Source organism: Aspergillus viridinutans (assembly GCF_018404265.1).
Source record: "Aspergillus viridinutans IFM 47045 DNA, scaffold_4, whole genome shotgun sequence".
NCBI classification, from domain to species: Eukaryota; Fungi; Ascomycota; class Eurotiomycetes; order Eurotiales; family Aspergillaceae; genus Aspergillus; species Aspergillus viridinutans.
Window position 1 is genome coordinate 2,200,842 of NW_025091220.1, and position 16,115 is coordinate 2,216,956.

The following is a 16,115-nucleotide window of genomic DNA, read 5'->3' on the forward strand; positions in this document are numbered from 1 at the left end:
ACCCTGCTAAATAGAATTATTATCTATAGTAAGGGTCCTAAAGCTAATTAGCTTACTAAAGTACTTATAAAGTATAATATCTAGGGTGATAATAGTTCTACTATCTATATCCCTAAGGAAGAATAGATAGAAGTATCTATAAAAGAGAGCTAGGAGAATTACCTTCCTAAGCTATATATCTACTATATTAGTCCTAAGGATTATAAGTATATTAATTACATACTTAATCCTCTCTATAAAGCTAGCAAGCTTAAACCTACTACTAGCTACACACCCTTAGTATATCTAGTATTTATTATATAGAAAACCATCACTGACTAGAATGGTAAGACCAAAGAGAAAGGATGTGTGGTTATTAATCTATAAGATATTAATAAAGAAGTTATTCTGGATTTATACCCTATTCTAAGATAAGAAGATATTATTAATATAGTTTATAACTACTATTATATTATAGTGATTAATGCCTGTTAGTTTTTCTACTAATAGCTAGTAAAATAATTAGATTAGAACTATCTTACTATTATTAGCTATCGCGGCTAGGAAATATTCAATATTATAATTATAGGGTTCATTAATTCTGTTCTATATATCTAATAATAAATAGATTAAATCCTGAAGAACCTTCTATTTATTAAAACCTATATTAATAATAATATTATTGCCTCTAAGCTATTTAATAAGTATTTAGAGCACCTTAGGATTGTTCTATAATATCTATAGGATGTCTGTATTTGATTAGAACTAACTAAGGCTTTTATTGGATTCCTAAGTATTTAATTATTAGGGTAATATATTAATATGTTAGGCCTATCTACTCTAGATAAGAAACTTGCTGCTATTTACACCCTAGAGTTTCTATATAATCTTAAAGAGCTAGAGCATTACTTAGCCCTTACTAGATAGTTTTACTATTATATTAATAAGTATGCCTATATTACTAAATCTTTATAGGAATATAAGATATAGCTACTTAAAGGTAGTCTACTAAAGGGGCCTAAATACTATATATTTATTACTAGAAAAGTAATTAATATACCTACTAATTAAGAAGCTAAGGTATTCTATTACCTATAGTCTATCTTTAATAGTCTACTTTTCTGTACCTACTTTGACCCTGTGTAACACCTGTACACTAACCTAGATATATTATATAATAGATTTAGTATTATAGTATATTATATCTAGGATAATAATAAATATATTAATCTTTTAATTCTACCTTTATGTATAGTTATTTAGCCTATTCTCTTTATTAATTAAACACTTACTAATACTAAATTATGATATTAGCTAACTAAACTAGAAGTAGCTTATCTTATATAGGCTCTTTAAAAGCTTTACTATATAATTAAGTCCTCCTAATAAGTAATAGTTATCTATACTAACTATATATCTACTATTAGTATCTCCACACAGACCTCTATAAATACTATTATACTTAAGTAGTTAAACCTACAGTTAATCTATGCCTTCTAATATATCTAGTAGTTCTAACTATAGGTATTTTATTAATCTAGTAAATTAAATATAGTTGTAGATGCGCTATCTTGTTTACTAATAAAGTAGAATATTAAGTATAACTATAATAAACCTAATCTTAATTCTATTAATACTTATCTTACTAATTATAGGTATACTATGTCATCCATCTAGCTATCTAATAAGTTTAAAAAATAGGTGATAGAAGGATATTATAATAATCTATAAACTACCTATATTATTAAGGTCCTCTAGAATAACTAGATATCTAACTTACCTATTATTCTACCCTATTAACTAGATAAAGATAGATTACTCTACATAACTAAGCACTACTTAATTAGTAATAAAATTATTAAAGAGCCCTAGATCTATATGCTATATCCCCTTATATAAGATCTATTCTAGTTAATCTATAATAAATAGAACTATTAGGGTATTAATAAGTGCCTAGCCTCACTTAATAGATTTATATTATACTAAGGCTATTATTTACTATATTAGTATATTAAATATTATCTAATCTACCTACAGAATAAGATCCACTATTATAAGCTATATAGGAGCCTCTAACCCTTATAGATCCCACCTACTCTATTTAAAATTATCACTATAGACTTTATTATCAGATTACTAGGCAGGAATAATAATAGTTATAACTAGTTATTAATTATTATTAATAAGTTTACTAAGTGGGTTAGCCTTATCCCTAGAAGGTTGATATACACTGCTATAGGCTAGGGTTCTATAGTACTATAGTACTTCTAGGGATATAACTAGGGTATACTATATTTTTTTATCTTTAATTATAACTCTATATTTATAAGTATATTCTAGAAGGGCCTCTTTACTACCTTAAGAGTATAATAGCTCTACTCTACTATATTTTATCCTTAAATAGATAGATAAATAGAATATATTATCTAGGTGATTAAGGTCATGCTATAGCATACCTATACCACTACTAACTAGCCTAATTAGTTTTAGTAGATGTCAGAATTACTGAGTATTATATTAATAATTAATAGGTTACTAAATAACTCTATGAAAGTAACTCTATATTAGTTACTCTTTAGTATTAATCTCTACTAACTATAGCAGCTTCTAAAGTAATTTATTAAGCCTGAAAAGTAGAACTTCTTAGTATAGCTTAATACTAAGGAGGCTATAAAGTATATATCTATATAGATAAAAGAAATCTATGACTAGAACTATAGATTAATTAAATTCTAAGTTAGGGACTAAGTCTATATTTAGTTATACTATAGTTATACCTTACTGATTAAGCAAACTAATTAAAAGTTCTAATTACAGAATGCTAGCCTATTCTATATACTAGAATATGTTAGAAGACTTGCCTACTATATTAAATTATCTTTAATATAGAAGATCTACCTAGTGCTATTAGTTACTTATCTTAAGCCTGCACTAAATATACCTAATTTATTCTACTAGGAACTACTAAAGCCTCCTGCTATCATTGATACTAAGGTCTATAGTAATGAAGATAATATCTATAAGGTTAAATACCTACTAGAGAAATATACTATTTAGCACAGCTATAACTATACCCCTTTTATGGAATACCTTGTCTGTTAGAAAGGCTATAGACTAGAAGATGACTAATAGATCTATAAAGATGATCTTTAGGGTTCTTCTAACCTACTTAAAGCATTTAACTGTTCTAATAAAACTATCTAACATATGCTGCTAGTACAGAGTATACTGGTTTTACTAGCTATTTTACTATGTCTTATATACAGTAATGAGGATGTTGCTTTTTGTTGACCCCCTATAATGTCCCATTCTTCTATGTATTATATCAGCTACAGTAGTGGTTCCTTTGCTTAACTGTATTATACAACCAGATATTGTATCTTAGAAGGTTTTACCTTAGAAGAATCAACTTACCATACAGAATCACATCAAGAACTGCCACAAATATACCTAAATTATAAAATTAGATACATCTTTCTAACGCCTCTATATATATATTAAATTATATTAATCTTTAACTGTTTACTATACATGTATAGATCTATGCTAGTAGCCTAGAACTACTATAGTTCTATCTATCTAGATAACATTCTTCTAATCATTAAGGGTTTAGTATTAGTGATCTAGGCAGAATTTAAGTTATTTAGTCTTAGCAGCTTTAGTCAGTCCAGGCTTCCAGGAAGACTTTATAATAATAAATCTATTTTACTTAAGAATCTGTAAAATAGAGGAGTGTAATATACTAGCCTTATAAACTAGAATTTTAGATGATTTCTCCCTTCTATTATAGTCCTTAGATATAGATTTAATAATAGCTTTCTCCTTCTTAGGTATTATCTCCCTAGGCTGGCCAGATTATTTAGCATCCTTAGTATATTCTATTTAAATGTGTTCACATCTTTTAGGGCTAAATCCATGGTCTTTAGCGCGTTAAATCATCTTCTAGATAGATTGAGGAGGAACCTCTAGATTATTAGTAATTTCCTTAATATCAATACCCCAGGCTACTAGCCCAAGAATCTGAATGCATAATTTGACTGGATGATAGCCATTCTTAGGCATGGTAAGTGATAGATTTGATGAAAATATTAACTTTAGATAGTATTAAAGAGTTAAATACTAGAATGTAAACAAAGATTTTCCCCTTTAGATGCATTACCATATAAATTACTAGGGGGCTGCGTCAGCTGGATACAGCCAAGCTTACTAGTGTGGGTCAACACTTTTGGTGCACGCCTCCATAGAGAATATCCTGTTTTCTTTCATTACAGTGTCTATACTTAGTCCTTAATCCTTATACTTTGACTGAGTATCATGATTTTACTATTGACTAGCATCGAATCTATGTATTTATGCCATGCATATTCAGTGGCCTAACTGCCATAGTTTTAATTATCATTATTATCTTTATGCCTTCTGTAAGATACCCATAGACAATCTATATGAGCTGGTGGGGTTTCATGATCCTGTCTGGGTGCCGTATGTCTGGCGGCAACCTTTCATGAGAAAGATTAGTCATTGTCAGAAAGCAAGGATCCTGACCGTCTCCTTGTGGTATTTGGCTGCATCAAATGGGGAAAACCCAGCTACTGGGCGGCAATTCCACTATAGTTAGTGCGTACCTGATCATCTAAACCGCAACTCAAGGATTGCAACAGCAGGATAGAGGCCAGGAGAAACGAGCCACCGGGAATGGCAGATATTGCTATCCTGCGACAAATTGATATGCTCGGACATTATTATATGGATATATAGGTATTGACATAAGACCAGCATTCCACCCAATATGCAAGAGAATGAAAAATCGAGGATACATTAAAGCATGAATGTTACGTGTTTTCATAATATATATTCGATCCTTATATAACTGCCAAGGTAGTTAATTTATTATTGAGCCTTCTACTGGTGAGTCACCAGGAAATAGATAGAAGAAAAGCTGGGGAGCTACCTCTCTACAGTTGTCGGTAATAGGTAATAATGAGTGATCCTTGACCATATAACTATGTATCTTGTAAGTTGTAACCGACTAACAAGGCAATTAGTAAGCAATTTTGATAGTTGATACATCACACCAACCCCAACCTAACATTCGCAACAAGAAGTAGTCTCTCTTCACCGCCAATAATTGACATTTGACACTCATATGCTTTCATCTATACTCCATATTACCAATACTACAATTACACCAAGCACCAAGCCCCGCTGTAACTTTGTCTGTTTCTGGGATCCCTGTCAACTCATTCTTTGCAACCAAGAGCTTCTTCGAATTCCCTATCCTCCAGCCAACCCCTCCAAAAGAGCCTCAACCCCGCCAAACGTTTACTCGCCAGATCAACCTCCCGAAAATCTGTACTAACCAGCGCCCATCAGTGTCCAGCGAGGCTGCTCTGTGCATAGTACGCGCCTAGCACGTGTGTCAGAGGTCAAGCTGTAGAACGGACAGGGTTGCCAGTCCTTGAGACAGGATGTCTGTTTCCATACAAGAATTGGACAACACTGTCCGGGCCTTCTACGAGGGCAAAGGGGATCTGGTGAGGCACCATAATGATTCCGGCCAATATGTATGTTTGCTTCGAGCTTGGATTGCTGACTTCACAATGCGACTTTCCGTTCAGCAAAAGCAAGCCCAGCAGACTCTAACAGAAGTGAGTATTACCTAAACCCCAAGACGCAGTTTAGGGTAACTGACTCTCTTTGACAACAAGTTCAAGCAAAATCCGGATACTTGGTTGATTGTGGGTAATATACTACAAGAATCATCATATCTGCAAACAAAGTGTAAGGCAATGTCTTGCTTGTTCTCCTCTTATGTGCTTCACTTGATACATCTCATGCTGACCATGGTAGACCTCGCGCTGCAGGTTCTTGACGATGTGATTATGACCAGATGGAAAGTTCTACCAAGAGAGCAGTGTCTTGGTAAGCAGCAGAAGTCGAGTGTTCGTTTTGTCAGCTCATGACTAAGATCACTCAGGCATACGAAATTTCATCGTCAACTTCATTATCGAAAACTCCAAGTCAGAAGAAAAGCTCAGAAGTGAACGCGCTTTTTTGAATAAGCTCAACCTGGTCCTCGTTTCTATCCTCAAGCAAGAGTGGCCCCACAATTGGCCGACGTTCATCAATGAAATAATCTCGTCTTGCCATACGAGTCTCTCTATCTGCGAAAACAATATGGCCATCCTTCGCTTGTTATCAGAGGAAGTATTTGACTTCTCGCAGGATCAGATGACTTCTATCAAGGCCAGAAATCTCAAGACTTCCATGACACAGGAATTCTCATCAATCTTCCAGCTGTGCTCCGAAGTTTTGAATACAGCAAACCAGCCAAGTCTGATCAAAGCCACATTAGAGACTCTCCTTCGATTCCTGAATTGGATACCTCTCGGATACATATTTGAGACACCCATCATCAACACGCTCTTAACTCGTTTCTTGGACGTTCCCGATTTCCGGAATGTGACATTAAAGTGTCTCACAGAGATTGGGGGACTGCAAATTGGCAACCCTTACAATTACGATGAAAGATTGGTTCAAATGTTCACTGAGACATTGACCATAGTCTCGAAGACCATTCCACTCTCCATGGATTTAAAGCAAACATATGCCAAAAGCAATTCACGGGACCAGGAGTTCGTCCTCAACTTAGCACTGTTCCTCTCCAGCTTTTTCAGCGCTCATCTAAATGTAAGTATTGCAAAATAGTCTTGAGATTGGACGTTGATAAGAATACTGACCACTGCGCTCAGCTCATTGAAAAGTTACCGAATCGGGACTACCTCACACATGCTCATTTTTACCTTATCCGTATCAGTCAGATCGACGACAGAGAGGTCTTCAAAATTTGTCTGGAGTACTGGACGAGACTAGTGCAGGAGCTGTACGAGGAGATGCAACAACTTCCGATCACAGATATCAATCCCTTGGTTAGCATGGGTGTCAGTGGGTTGTCAAACGGAGGGGCACCGCACCCTAGCACCCTTGCCAATTACCCCCTCCGCAAGCATAAGTACGAGGAGGTCCTGTCAAACCTCCGCACTGTGATGATTGAGAAAATGGTCAGGCCAGAAGAAGTCTTGATTGTTGAAAACGACGAGGGCGAAATTGTTCGCGAATTCGTCAAAGAAAGCGACACGATTCAGCTCTACAAGACAATACGGGAGTGTTTGGTCTATCTGACACACCTTGACGTCGTTGACACCGAAAATATCATGATCGAGAAGTTGGCTAAACAGGTGGACGGGTCTGAGTGGTCATGGGCTAATTGCAATACTCTATGTTGGGCGATTGGGTCAATCTCGGGGGCCATGAATGAGGAGACTGAAAAGCGCTTCCTTGTCACTGTGATCAAGGACCTTCTGGGTCTCACGGAAATGAAGCGAGGAAAAGACAACAAAGCGGTCGTCGCCAGTAACATTATGTATATTGTAGGGCAGTATCCGCGTTTCTTGAAGGCCCATTGGAAATTCCTGAAGACGGTTGTGAACAAGTTGTTTGAATTTATGCACGAAACACATGAAGGTCAGTTGCGCAGCGGATGTCCAGTGCCTTTCTTTCTAACACATACCAGGTGTCCAAGACATGGCGTGCGATACATTTATCAAGATCGCAAACAAGTGCAGGCGCCATTTTGTTGCCCTTCAGCCTGGGGAGAACGAGCCATTTATCGAGGAAATTGTTCGAAACATGAGAAAGATCACATGTGACCTTTCACCACAACAAGTTCACACTTTCTACGAAGCGTGCGGCTATATGATTTCTGCACAAGGCCAGAAAAGCCTCCAGGATCGTTTGATTGAGAACTTGATGTCCCTTCCCAACTCTGCGTGGGATGCTATTATAGCTCAGGCGAATCAAGACCCGTCCATACTTCAAGATGGAGAAACGATAAAGATCATCGGCAACATTATGAAGACGAATGTCGCAGCATGTTCCTCGATTGGCACTTACTTTTATTCCCAGATTGGTCGCATCTACCATGATATGCTGAACATGTATCGGGCTTCCAGTCAACTCATCAACGATGCGGTTGCGCACGATGGTAAATACGCTTGTGACTCTTGCTGTCTTCCTTTTTTTTTCCCTGCGTCCTCATTGTCTAACGTCCAACAGGCAACATCGCCACCAAGACCCCGAAAGTCCGAGGGCTTCGGACCATCAAAAAGGAGATTCTTAAACTGATCGATACCTATGTGCAGAAAGCTGATGATCTGGAGATGGTCAACTCTAACATGGTCCCACCACTTCTGGAAGCTGTTCTGGTGGACTATAACCGAAATGTTCCCGACGCGCGGGAAGCAGAGGTGCTGAACGTCATGACCACAATCGTTCATAAATTACATGTATGTAACAATCCCGGGCAAGCATCGCTTTTGAAAATGTTACCGAATCTGACTTACCTCGCCAGAGCCTTATGGAAGACAAAGTTCCTTTAATCATGGAGAGTGTGTTCGAATGCACCCTCGAGATGATCAACAAAGACTTCCACGAGTATCCAGAGCACCGTGTGCAATTCTTTAAATTGCTCCAAGCGATCAATCTATACTGTTTCCCGGCGCTACTCAAACTTGATGCCACGCAATTCAAGTTTGTGATAGACTCTTGCATGTGGGCCAGTAAACATGATAATCGTGAAGTGGAAAATACCGGCCTTACAATGTGCCTCGAACTGATGAACAATATGGCTGAGACCGATACGCAAACGTCGAGTATTTTCTTTCGCCAGTTTTTCATTCCAATTCTTCAAGACGTGTTCTTTGTCCTTACCGACAGCGATCACAAAGCAGGTTCGTATACATCCATGGTATTAGAGTAGCACACACTCACCTTCTGGCAGGGTTCAAATCGCAAGCAATGCTATTGTCCCGTATGTTCTACTTCATCGAATCTGGAAAGGTCCAAGAACCTATCTATTCCCCCGAGCAAGCGCCGCTTGGGACATCCAACAAAGACTTCTTGCAAGAGTACGTTGCGAACCTCTTGCAAAATGCTTTCAAGAATCTTCAGGAGTAAGTTTGGCTGCTAGCCCGGTCTCGATTGAAAGGGTGCTAATTCTGTCGCAGGATACAAATCAAGCAGTTTGTAATTGGCTTGTTTACCTTCAATGATGACTTCAACAAGTTCAAGACTCATTTGCGGGATTTCTTGATCTCTTTGAAAGAGTTCGCAGGTGATAATGCAGAGCTTTATGCAGAGGAAAGAGAGCAGGCTTTGCGGGATGCGCAGGCTGTAGAACGAGACCGGGCAATGAGAGTTGGAGGACTTTTGAAGCCGTCTGAAATGGATCAGGAGGATGAGCTCTGACTCGACTTGGAACTCCGCACTGAATTACCAGTGAGCTCATTAGATAGAGCTACAAAAGACTTAGAGGAGTTGGTGACTCCAGAAGACGGTCTCAACGGTTGGTCCCTTTACGGGCTTTGAAGCTTTGAATACTGCTCGTTCTACTGCATGTTTCGGCGTGCTACGTGTCAAACAGGGCTTGTTCCCTTTGCGATCTTGACTACCGTTTACTTGCATCCGATATGGGCGTGGTTTTAGGTCTCTATCCGCAAATTGACGTGTCACTTTGTAATTTCGCTCTTCTTGCCTGACGCTCATCTACGGACTGAGGTGTACTTTAGTGAGAACAAATCGCCAGTTGAGGGCGTAGTGCTTCTACCGATTTGACCACACCAGGTATATCTCCTTCAATCTACACGACCTAGCCCGAGGAGGATGGTTGGAGAGGGGCCCGGACGATTGGGATGCTTCTCGTGTTTCCGTCAACTGGGAACATAAGATTGAACCTTTCCACATCCTGAGCTCACTCTTTTGTTGGATTGGCAACCATTGTGTGCTTCGTATGGCACTAGCACAGCAGTAGCTCTGAGCGCGACTGTGATGTACTCTGAATCAAATCAACCATGTAAAGAAGTAGCTACATAGTAATATGAATACTATTATATATCTCTGGTACTGGAAGGGAAAACATGTCTGCAGGAGTACATTAGTAAATCAATTGAAGTAGGATAAAAGCGGTGAGGGACTAGCCCCGCAAGACTTTCATCGAGCACCTCTCTTAGAGAGAGGTATATATTATTGCACACCCCTCACCTCAACCCCACCACTCAAAGAAGAGGTTTGACTGATATATATGAATAATGTCACGCACTAGACAGGTACCATCAAATACGGCATCCAGCTCTCATATTCAGTTGTTATCCCCAGCAGTCCCACAAGAAAACCATTCTGTCCGTATTTCAGGCACACTGAGATTGAGAGCCGAGAATGACAGTATCGCCACAGACCAGATTGAGGACGCAACGCCAGGACGACATATAAGATGGACTGAAGATGTCGTAGACAACGAGGGAATGGGTAAAAAGAGCTCAAAAGGTAAGAAAATTTGGAATAGGCCGTCAGCAACCATCTCCTTACTTTCCCTGTCTCTTCCTCTCTTATACTCTTTCCCCTTTATTTCCAAGAAGACTATATTCGCCATCACTTGCATCGTCTTCCATGCGATTCAGATTGGACGCTAATTACGATAATGTGGGCCGTCTTTAACCCATACAGTATGTTGCATCTACCACAAACCTCGGCCTGTAGGGGAAAGCAGTTCGGAGTCTGATGATTCGACATCGAGTTCCTCCGAGTCGGAAAGTGACAGCGATGTAGATTGCCGTGATTCGAAAGGCCACGCGCAATACCACAAACAAAATGCACAAGATGCGAGTCAATCTCCGTCAAACCCGTCATTGAATCGAGGGCGCACTCCCGCCTGCAAAAACCGCCATGGCAGGAGAAACGGGAAGAGGAAGCCAAGTCCGAATGCATACGAAAAAATGCCAAAAGTAAAGGGCCAGCCCAGAAATTCGGGACTGTAGTCCATGCATCAACTTCACTCCTCATCTGCAAATACCGCGGCATATAAGTCGCCATGTCTTCCCGCTGGACGTCGTGATATGCAATAACACTTGACACCGTTGACCCGGAAGAGTCACTCCCAGAGGACCGGGAAGTGGGATACAAAGTACAGACCTCTGTCTGGATTGACTCCGTTTCATGTTCTGACCGTCAATGGGAAGAAGACAGAGCGAATGAAAAGAAGACAGAAGAGAAATGGAACAAGATTACGAACTATGGACATGGAATTCGTGTGGTGTTTGCCATAAGAGTCTTGTCAGTGGAATTTAGACTGAGATAGAATCAATCGCCGCAAAAGCATCAGTGTTCGAACAGATGTTATATTGTCAAGTTTCGTGCCCGGCCCATGGAAAAGCTGATTCATAGCATCATACTTTTTCTTCGTGCGACCGCCCGATGCCCACGTTTCAAACGTCCTCCAACCATTGCTTTTGAATTTGATCTCGTTTCTTCATCAAGTACTGAGCTATCGCTGTCAGCGTTCTCGACCGGCGTCGTTGGCGTCGATACCTCAGAACAAGCACCCGATGTCGACAACTTTCGAGTCGAATGCAGATCCGTCCTTAATTCGCCTTGGGTATGCTGGGTGGATGGTTTAAGGTGTGAAGAGTGGCGTCGAGGGTGTTTGCGTCTACCAGGAGTCGGCTCTGAGTCTTCTGCAACATGTCTTTGCGAGGAGTCAGTATCATCTATGGATTGTGAGTCAAGCTCATTGTTTCTCCCGGCATTTGAAATGCGGATCGTATTCTGGTCCTCGCATCCTCTGGGCTCGCTGGTTTCAAAAGAGTAGTTTGGTCTCTCACTAGCGCCCGATGACAGCTCGGTTTGTAGAGTATCATGGTCCTCTTCGTCAGCGGTCACAATCTTCGCCAGGATGTTCTTCTTTCTTCTGAGAGAAACCATCTTTACGGGAGAACGTGACGAGTGACCCGAAGCCTTTTCTAATATTGATATGGGGTCCCCCGTCGTCCCTGGCGAACACTCTCGTTTTTTTGCTTGGCTGATATCGATCTGTAACCCCACGTCTCCCTCATCTGTAGACTCTGGGAGTGCAGCTGTGTTCCATGTCTTGCTCAGCCTTTCCCCCCCTACAGCGGGAACAAATTCGTCTGTGGGTCGACGCATTTTGACTCTTAGGTTCGGTTCCGCATAGCTCACGACAGATCTTTGACGTCTTGACGGGCGTGACGGAGGGGCGCTTAATAGTGAAGAAGTCGTTCCAGAGCCAATTTGAAATATAGATACAGTTTTTGCAGGGGACAATGGTCCTGATTTCTGTGCCTCCTTGTGGGGAAGGACGACTATATCGTGAGTAATGGGTTCTTTTCGCTCACTCTCATTCGAACATTGGCGGGAGATATTCCCAACGAAGCTACCCTGTTCCTGGCATATTGATTCTTCTCCGGGCTCTACTGGATTGAGAGCCCCTTTCTGTCTTTGCGATTTCTTGCGCATGCCATCATGGACTGTGCTAGGGGGCTGTTCGTCTGGGGAGGTGATATTAAGGTTGCCATTCTCTGCGATTCACAGTTAACAAGCCGTTCATGCTGCTTTTAAACCATAAGGGAGTTTCCATACTTGGTTCAAGAGCTTTGCGTTGAGTTGCTTTGTGGGTACCAGAATGGCGCTTCGGCTGCGCGTCCTCTTTCAGTAGTGAATTCCTCCTACGGGTAGACACACGTCCTTCGTCTCTCCCGAGCGAAGAGTGGCGCGGCCGTCTGTATTGGAAATCATCGTCGCCTATACTGGTCGAGAGATATTCGTCTTCATGATCTGCGCCAAATTTCCTCTTGTGCCCAGCCCTTCTTGGAGATATTGTCTCGTCCAGCTCAGTGATTGGGGGGCGGCCAGACGTTGGTGAGATATCGTTCGAGGCGGAAGAGTCTGGCTCTTGTCCCTTTCTTGTCATTAAATTCGAGAATAACGCTGGGCCGTCCAACATCTCATCAACGCCAAGTATCTGGATATTTTCAAGATCTTTCTCAGAAGCCTGTGGGCTAGCCTCTCGATCTTGAATTGTCGATAGTGGCGATGGTGCCTCCGCAGGGCCTGGAGCGGTACAGATCTCGCGATCAGAATCGATCAGGTGTCGTATCTCCTGCGACCTGATGTTGCTAAGCACAAAATACCTATGTGTAACGAGATTTTCGACCAATACTTACTCAAGGGTTTCTCGCGGGTAGCATTTGTCTTCGAGAATTACCGGCAGAGCTGCCTGTTCCTTAGACATCAAGTTGATCTCAGGGTCAGGTTTCCTGTATGTGAATTCGGATCTCGACACTTTGAGTTGCCCGAGACCTCCGGCGCCCAATCTGTCATCACAGGACTTGCCCAACCTGCGTGGTAATGTGCCCAACTCGTTCACGAGATTGCTTAACTCTGCTAACTTATCATCTAATCTCGTTTTGATATCATAGACACCATCGTGGAGCGATTTGGCCGATTCACACCTCTCCAACTCTTGACTCAGCATTATGACCTGCTCCCGTAGGGAAACATTCTCAGCGAGCAGATTGGAAACATCGGATTCAAGGGTGCGAATGCGGAGGGATTGTATTGAATTGACACGGGCAATCTCGCGGTTCTGCCGCACAAATCGTCGCTTCACTAATATTGACACACGAGTAATCAATAAGAACTTCGGAAGAGAAATACAGGTGATGCACATAAGGAATCAGGGATGGACAAGGACGGGGCGATGGATAGAGGAAGATAATAGGGATAGGAGAGTGAGAGCAGCTTACGGATATCAATGGGCTCTGTTGGAGCTGTTGATTCATTCAATCGAGCCATGTTTCTGAAAGTTCATGCCAAGTGGAATGCCGCCTCTTCAGTTACTGGAGACGTGAACCTGAGGAGAGATGGATAGCCGAAAGGTTATAGATAGCGCCAGATATTTGAGTCTGGGTTTGTTTATAACTCTGTCAGGCCCTGAGGCGCAATGGGCATAGTATGTATGCTCTACCACGGAGCGGATGCGAAATGTAAACAAGATTGTGGTTCATGGTTGGCGGTAGCGTGGTCGGAGTCCCATTGTTGATGTTTGTCCACATAGGGCCTAGTAAAGTGGGGACTAGGGAAGGCGCAAGCAAAACTAGGCTTATCTTAGCCATTTGTACGGGCTTTGTTGCTTACTTTCTTGAGTCCCCCAACTGGATCTTAATAGAGCATTTAGACGGTATCTATCACTTCTTCTTTTCTTTCTCTTTGGGAATTGACACACGTGGCTTGTACAAACCACAAACTGCGCTGATCTCACAGGTGTCATGGCATATTCATCGTCTCGTCCCGTTTCCGCAGTTTTGGCCGGCACATCGACATCATCGTCAATTCGTCAACAGAGCAGTCATAATTCCATCTCACACCAGCAGTCTTTAGCTCTATCATCTCGCATTGTCTCCAAGAAAGCTGAGCTCGAGAATTTGGTGCAGCTGCGGGATCTAAGTGGCGTCATGGCGATGCAAATGCAGGCCTTAGAGACGAAGATAAATACATTAAAAGATGGTACAGAAGGTTCGCTACCTCGTCATTCCGCTTTCCGCATTCTTCCACAGTTTTTGCACAATATTGAGGTGGCGAAATTTTACACGATCACTGAACGAAAAGAGAAAAAGTCGGATAAGATTGTATACAATCACTAACTTGAGCAAACTTTTGACTTCTAGCTGTGGCCTGTGTACTTGCAAATTGGGACAATGTTCTACGGGCTATCAGTATGGCGTCAAGTAAGTCCGGCATGTTCTTTAGTCTTGAAGCGCTCAACGTTGTTCTCCCATGAACTTGTTTCGGCAAAAATCACTGATGTTGCATGCCAACCTAGCAAAAGCTGCAGTTTCCATAAGCACAAAAGAACAATCCTCAAGCGTTGAGACTGACAATAGCTTAATGGTTGAGCGCCATCTGCCGGCAACCCTGGTGCGAATTCCCGTGGAAGAACGAGAAAGACCGCAGGACTGAGACATGCAATTATCTCTCCCAACATGACCATATTCTGGCGAGTTAATAGTTTGTTTTCCCTAACATGTGGGTGAGGCATTCCGGATATTGATGATGCTCCTGTCATTGGCAATATCAACCATCTATCTCGAAGCTTGATGCCTCCAAAAGAATTCTGGCGAATGACAGGGATTTCAGAAGCATCAAGTTTGATGGAATTGGGAGATTTTGACAAAAATCCCATTTATGTCCGCGGCAGACTACTATTTAGCCTCTGGTATTTTCTGATGCATTAAGCTCCCAAGGCGGCAAGCTGAATTTGATGACACATGCTCAGCGGTACTGAGTTTTTAAGCCAGATGCGGGCCGGAAAGCGCTTGCAGGCAATGTCTGCCGGTTCGCCCGTAGCTATAGTCATGAGCCTATGTATGACTGGAGGTCAATTCGGATGCTGTTTGCCCATAATAGGCTGTCTATGGTCAAAGTCTATCACGCCGTTTATCCCCGTGGAGATCCGCCGTATCACCGTCCATAAGTGGTGATATCTGCGAAATGTCAAGCACTGACATATGGTTATGGGGCTACGCCTGGCTCGCAGAGGGAGGCTTTCCTGAAAATTCTTTAAAAGGCAAATAGCGTATTGAGAACATGCAATGCACATTGATTAACCGGCTAGTCTATCATTTGTAGATGGTGCTTGGAAGGTGCACGGGCTTTCATCGAGTGTCTGTCATAAGCAGGTATCCTTGATATCACCGTTTCTTTCCCATTATAACTTACTTAGCAATACCTCCCATCAAATATCAGCTCTGGTAAGTGATCATTTCAGATCTCATCACACGACTACCTAGCTACCAGACTAGTTCTGATTCCTGCGGGCGGCGTTCAGATAATTTGCCCTTTACAATACCATATAGAGCGCATTTTCCTATAATCACCAGCTTGACGATATTTCTTCTTAACTAGCAAGGCCAACCAGTCAATCCTCATACCGTTGACCTCTTTGTGGAATGCCAGTCTACTCTTCCGGGAGCTCATATACCGCCATTTCTTCCAAAAAAAGAACCAAAAAAAATGGCCTCACAATGAAATTTGGACGTAATCATGCGAGGTATCCCAACCAGATTTGCAGCGGACGAGACATGTAGGGAAACTGAGATGTTCTAAACTCTCTGCACAGCTTTCGAGTCCTCCTCTTCGTTCTTAAGCGGAGGGTTGTATTACAATTATACATGCACTCCCAACAGAATGCTTGGTGCGTGATACCGATTCAAGGGTTGTCCTCAACGCTA

General features: G+C 41.4%; 2 protein-coding genes across 2 annotated transcripts; one reads left to right on the forward strand and one right to left on the reverse strand.

The window, feature by feature from the left end:
- Positions 1 to 5,444: 5,444 nt before the first annotated feature.
- Aspvir_006707 (exportin CRM1) lies at positions 5,445 to 9,282 on the forward strand (the record flags this gene model as incomplete). The annotated part of the gene is made up of 11 exons (XM_043269902.1): positions 5,445 to 5,540; positions 5,595 to 5,624; positions 5,685 to 5,757; positions 5,827 to 5,898; positions 5,954 to 6,666; positions 6,729 to 7,500; positions 7,550 to 8,020; positions 8,092 to 8,321; positions 8,387 to 8,765; positions 8,816 to 8,987; positions 9,042 to 9,282. 11 exons carry the CDS (start codon positions 5,445 to 5,447, stop codon positions 9,280 to 9,282), a joined length of 3,249 nt encoding a protein of 1,082 aa, XP_043125837.1.
- A 1,965-nt stretch (positions 9,283 to 11,247) lies between these two features.
- Aspvir_006708 (shugoshin family protein) lies at positions 11,248 to 13,680 on the reverse strand (the record flags this gene model as incomplete). The annotated part of the gene is made up of 4 exons (XM_043269903.1): positions 11,248 to 12,404; positions 12,466 to 12,992; positions 13,050 to 13,494; positions 13,632 to 13,680. The coding sequence occupies 4 exons, from the start codon at positions 13,678 to 13,680 to the stop codon at positions 11,248 to 11,250; spliced, it is 2,178 nt and encodes a 725-aa protein (XP_043125838.1).
- Between the last annotated feature and the right edge of the window lie 2,435 nt (positions 13,681 to 16,115).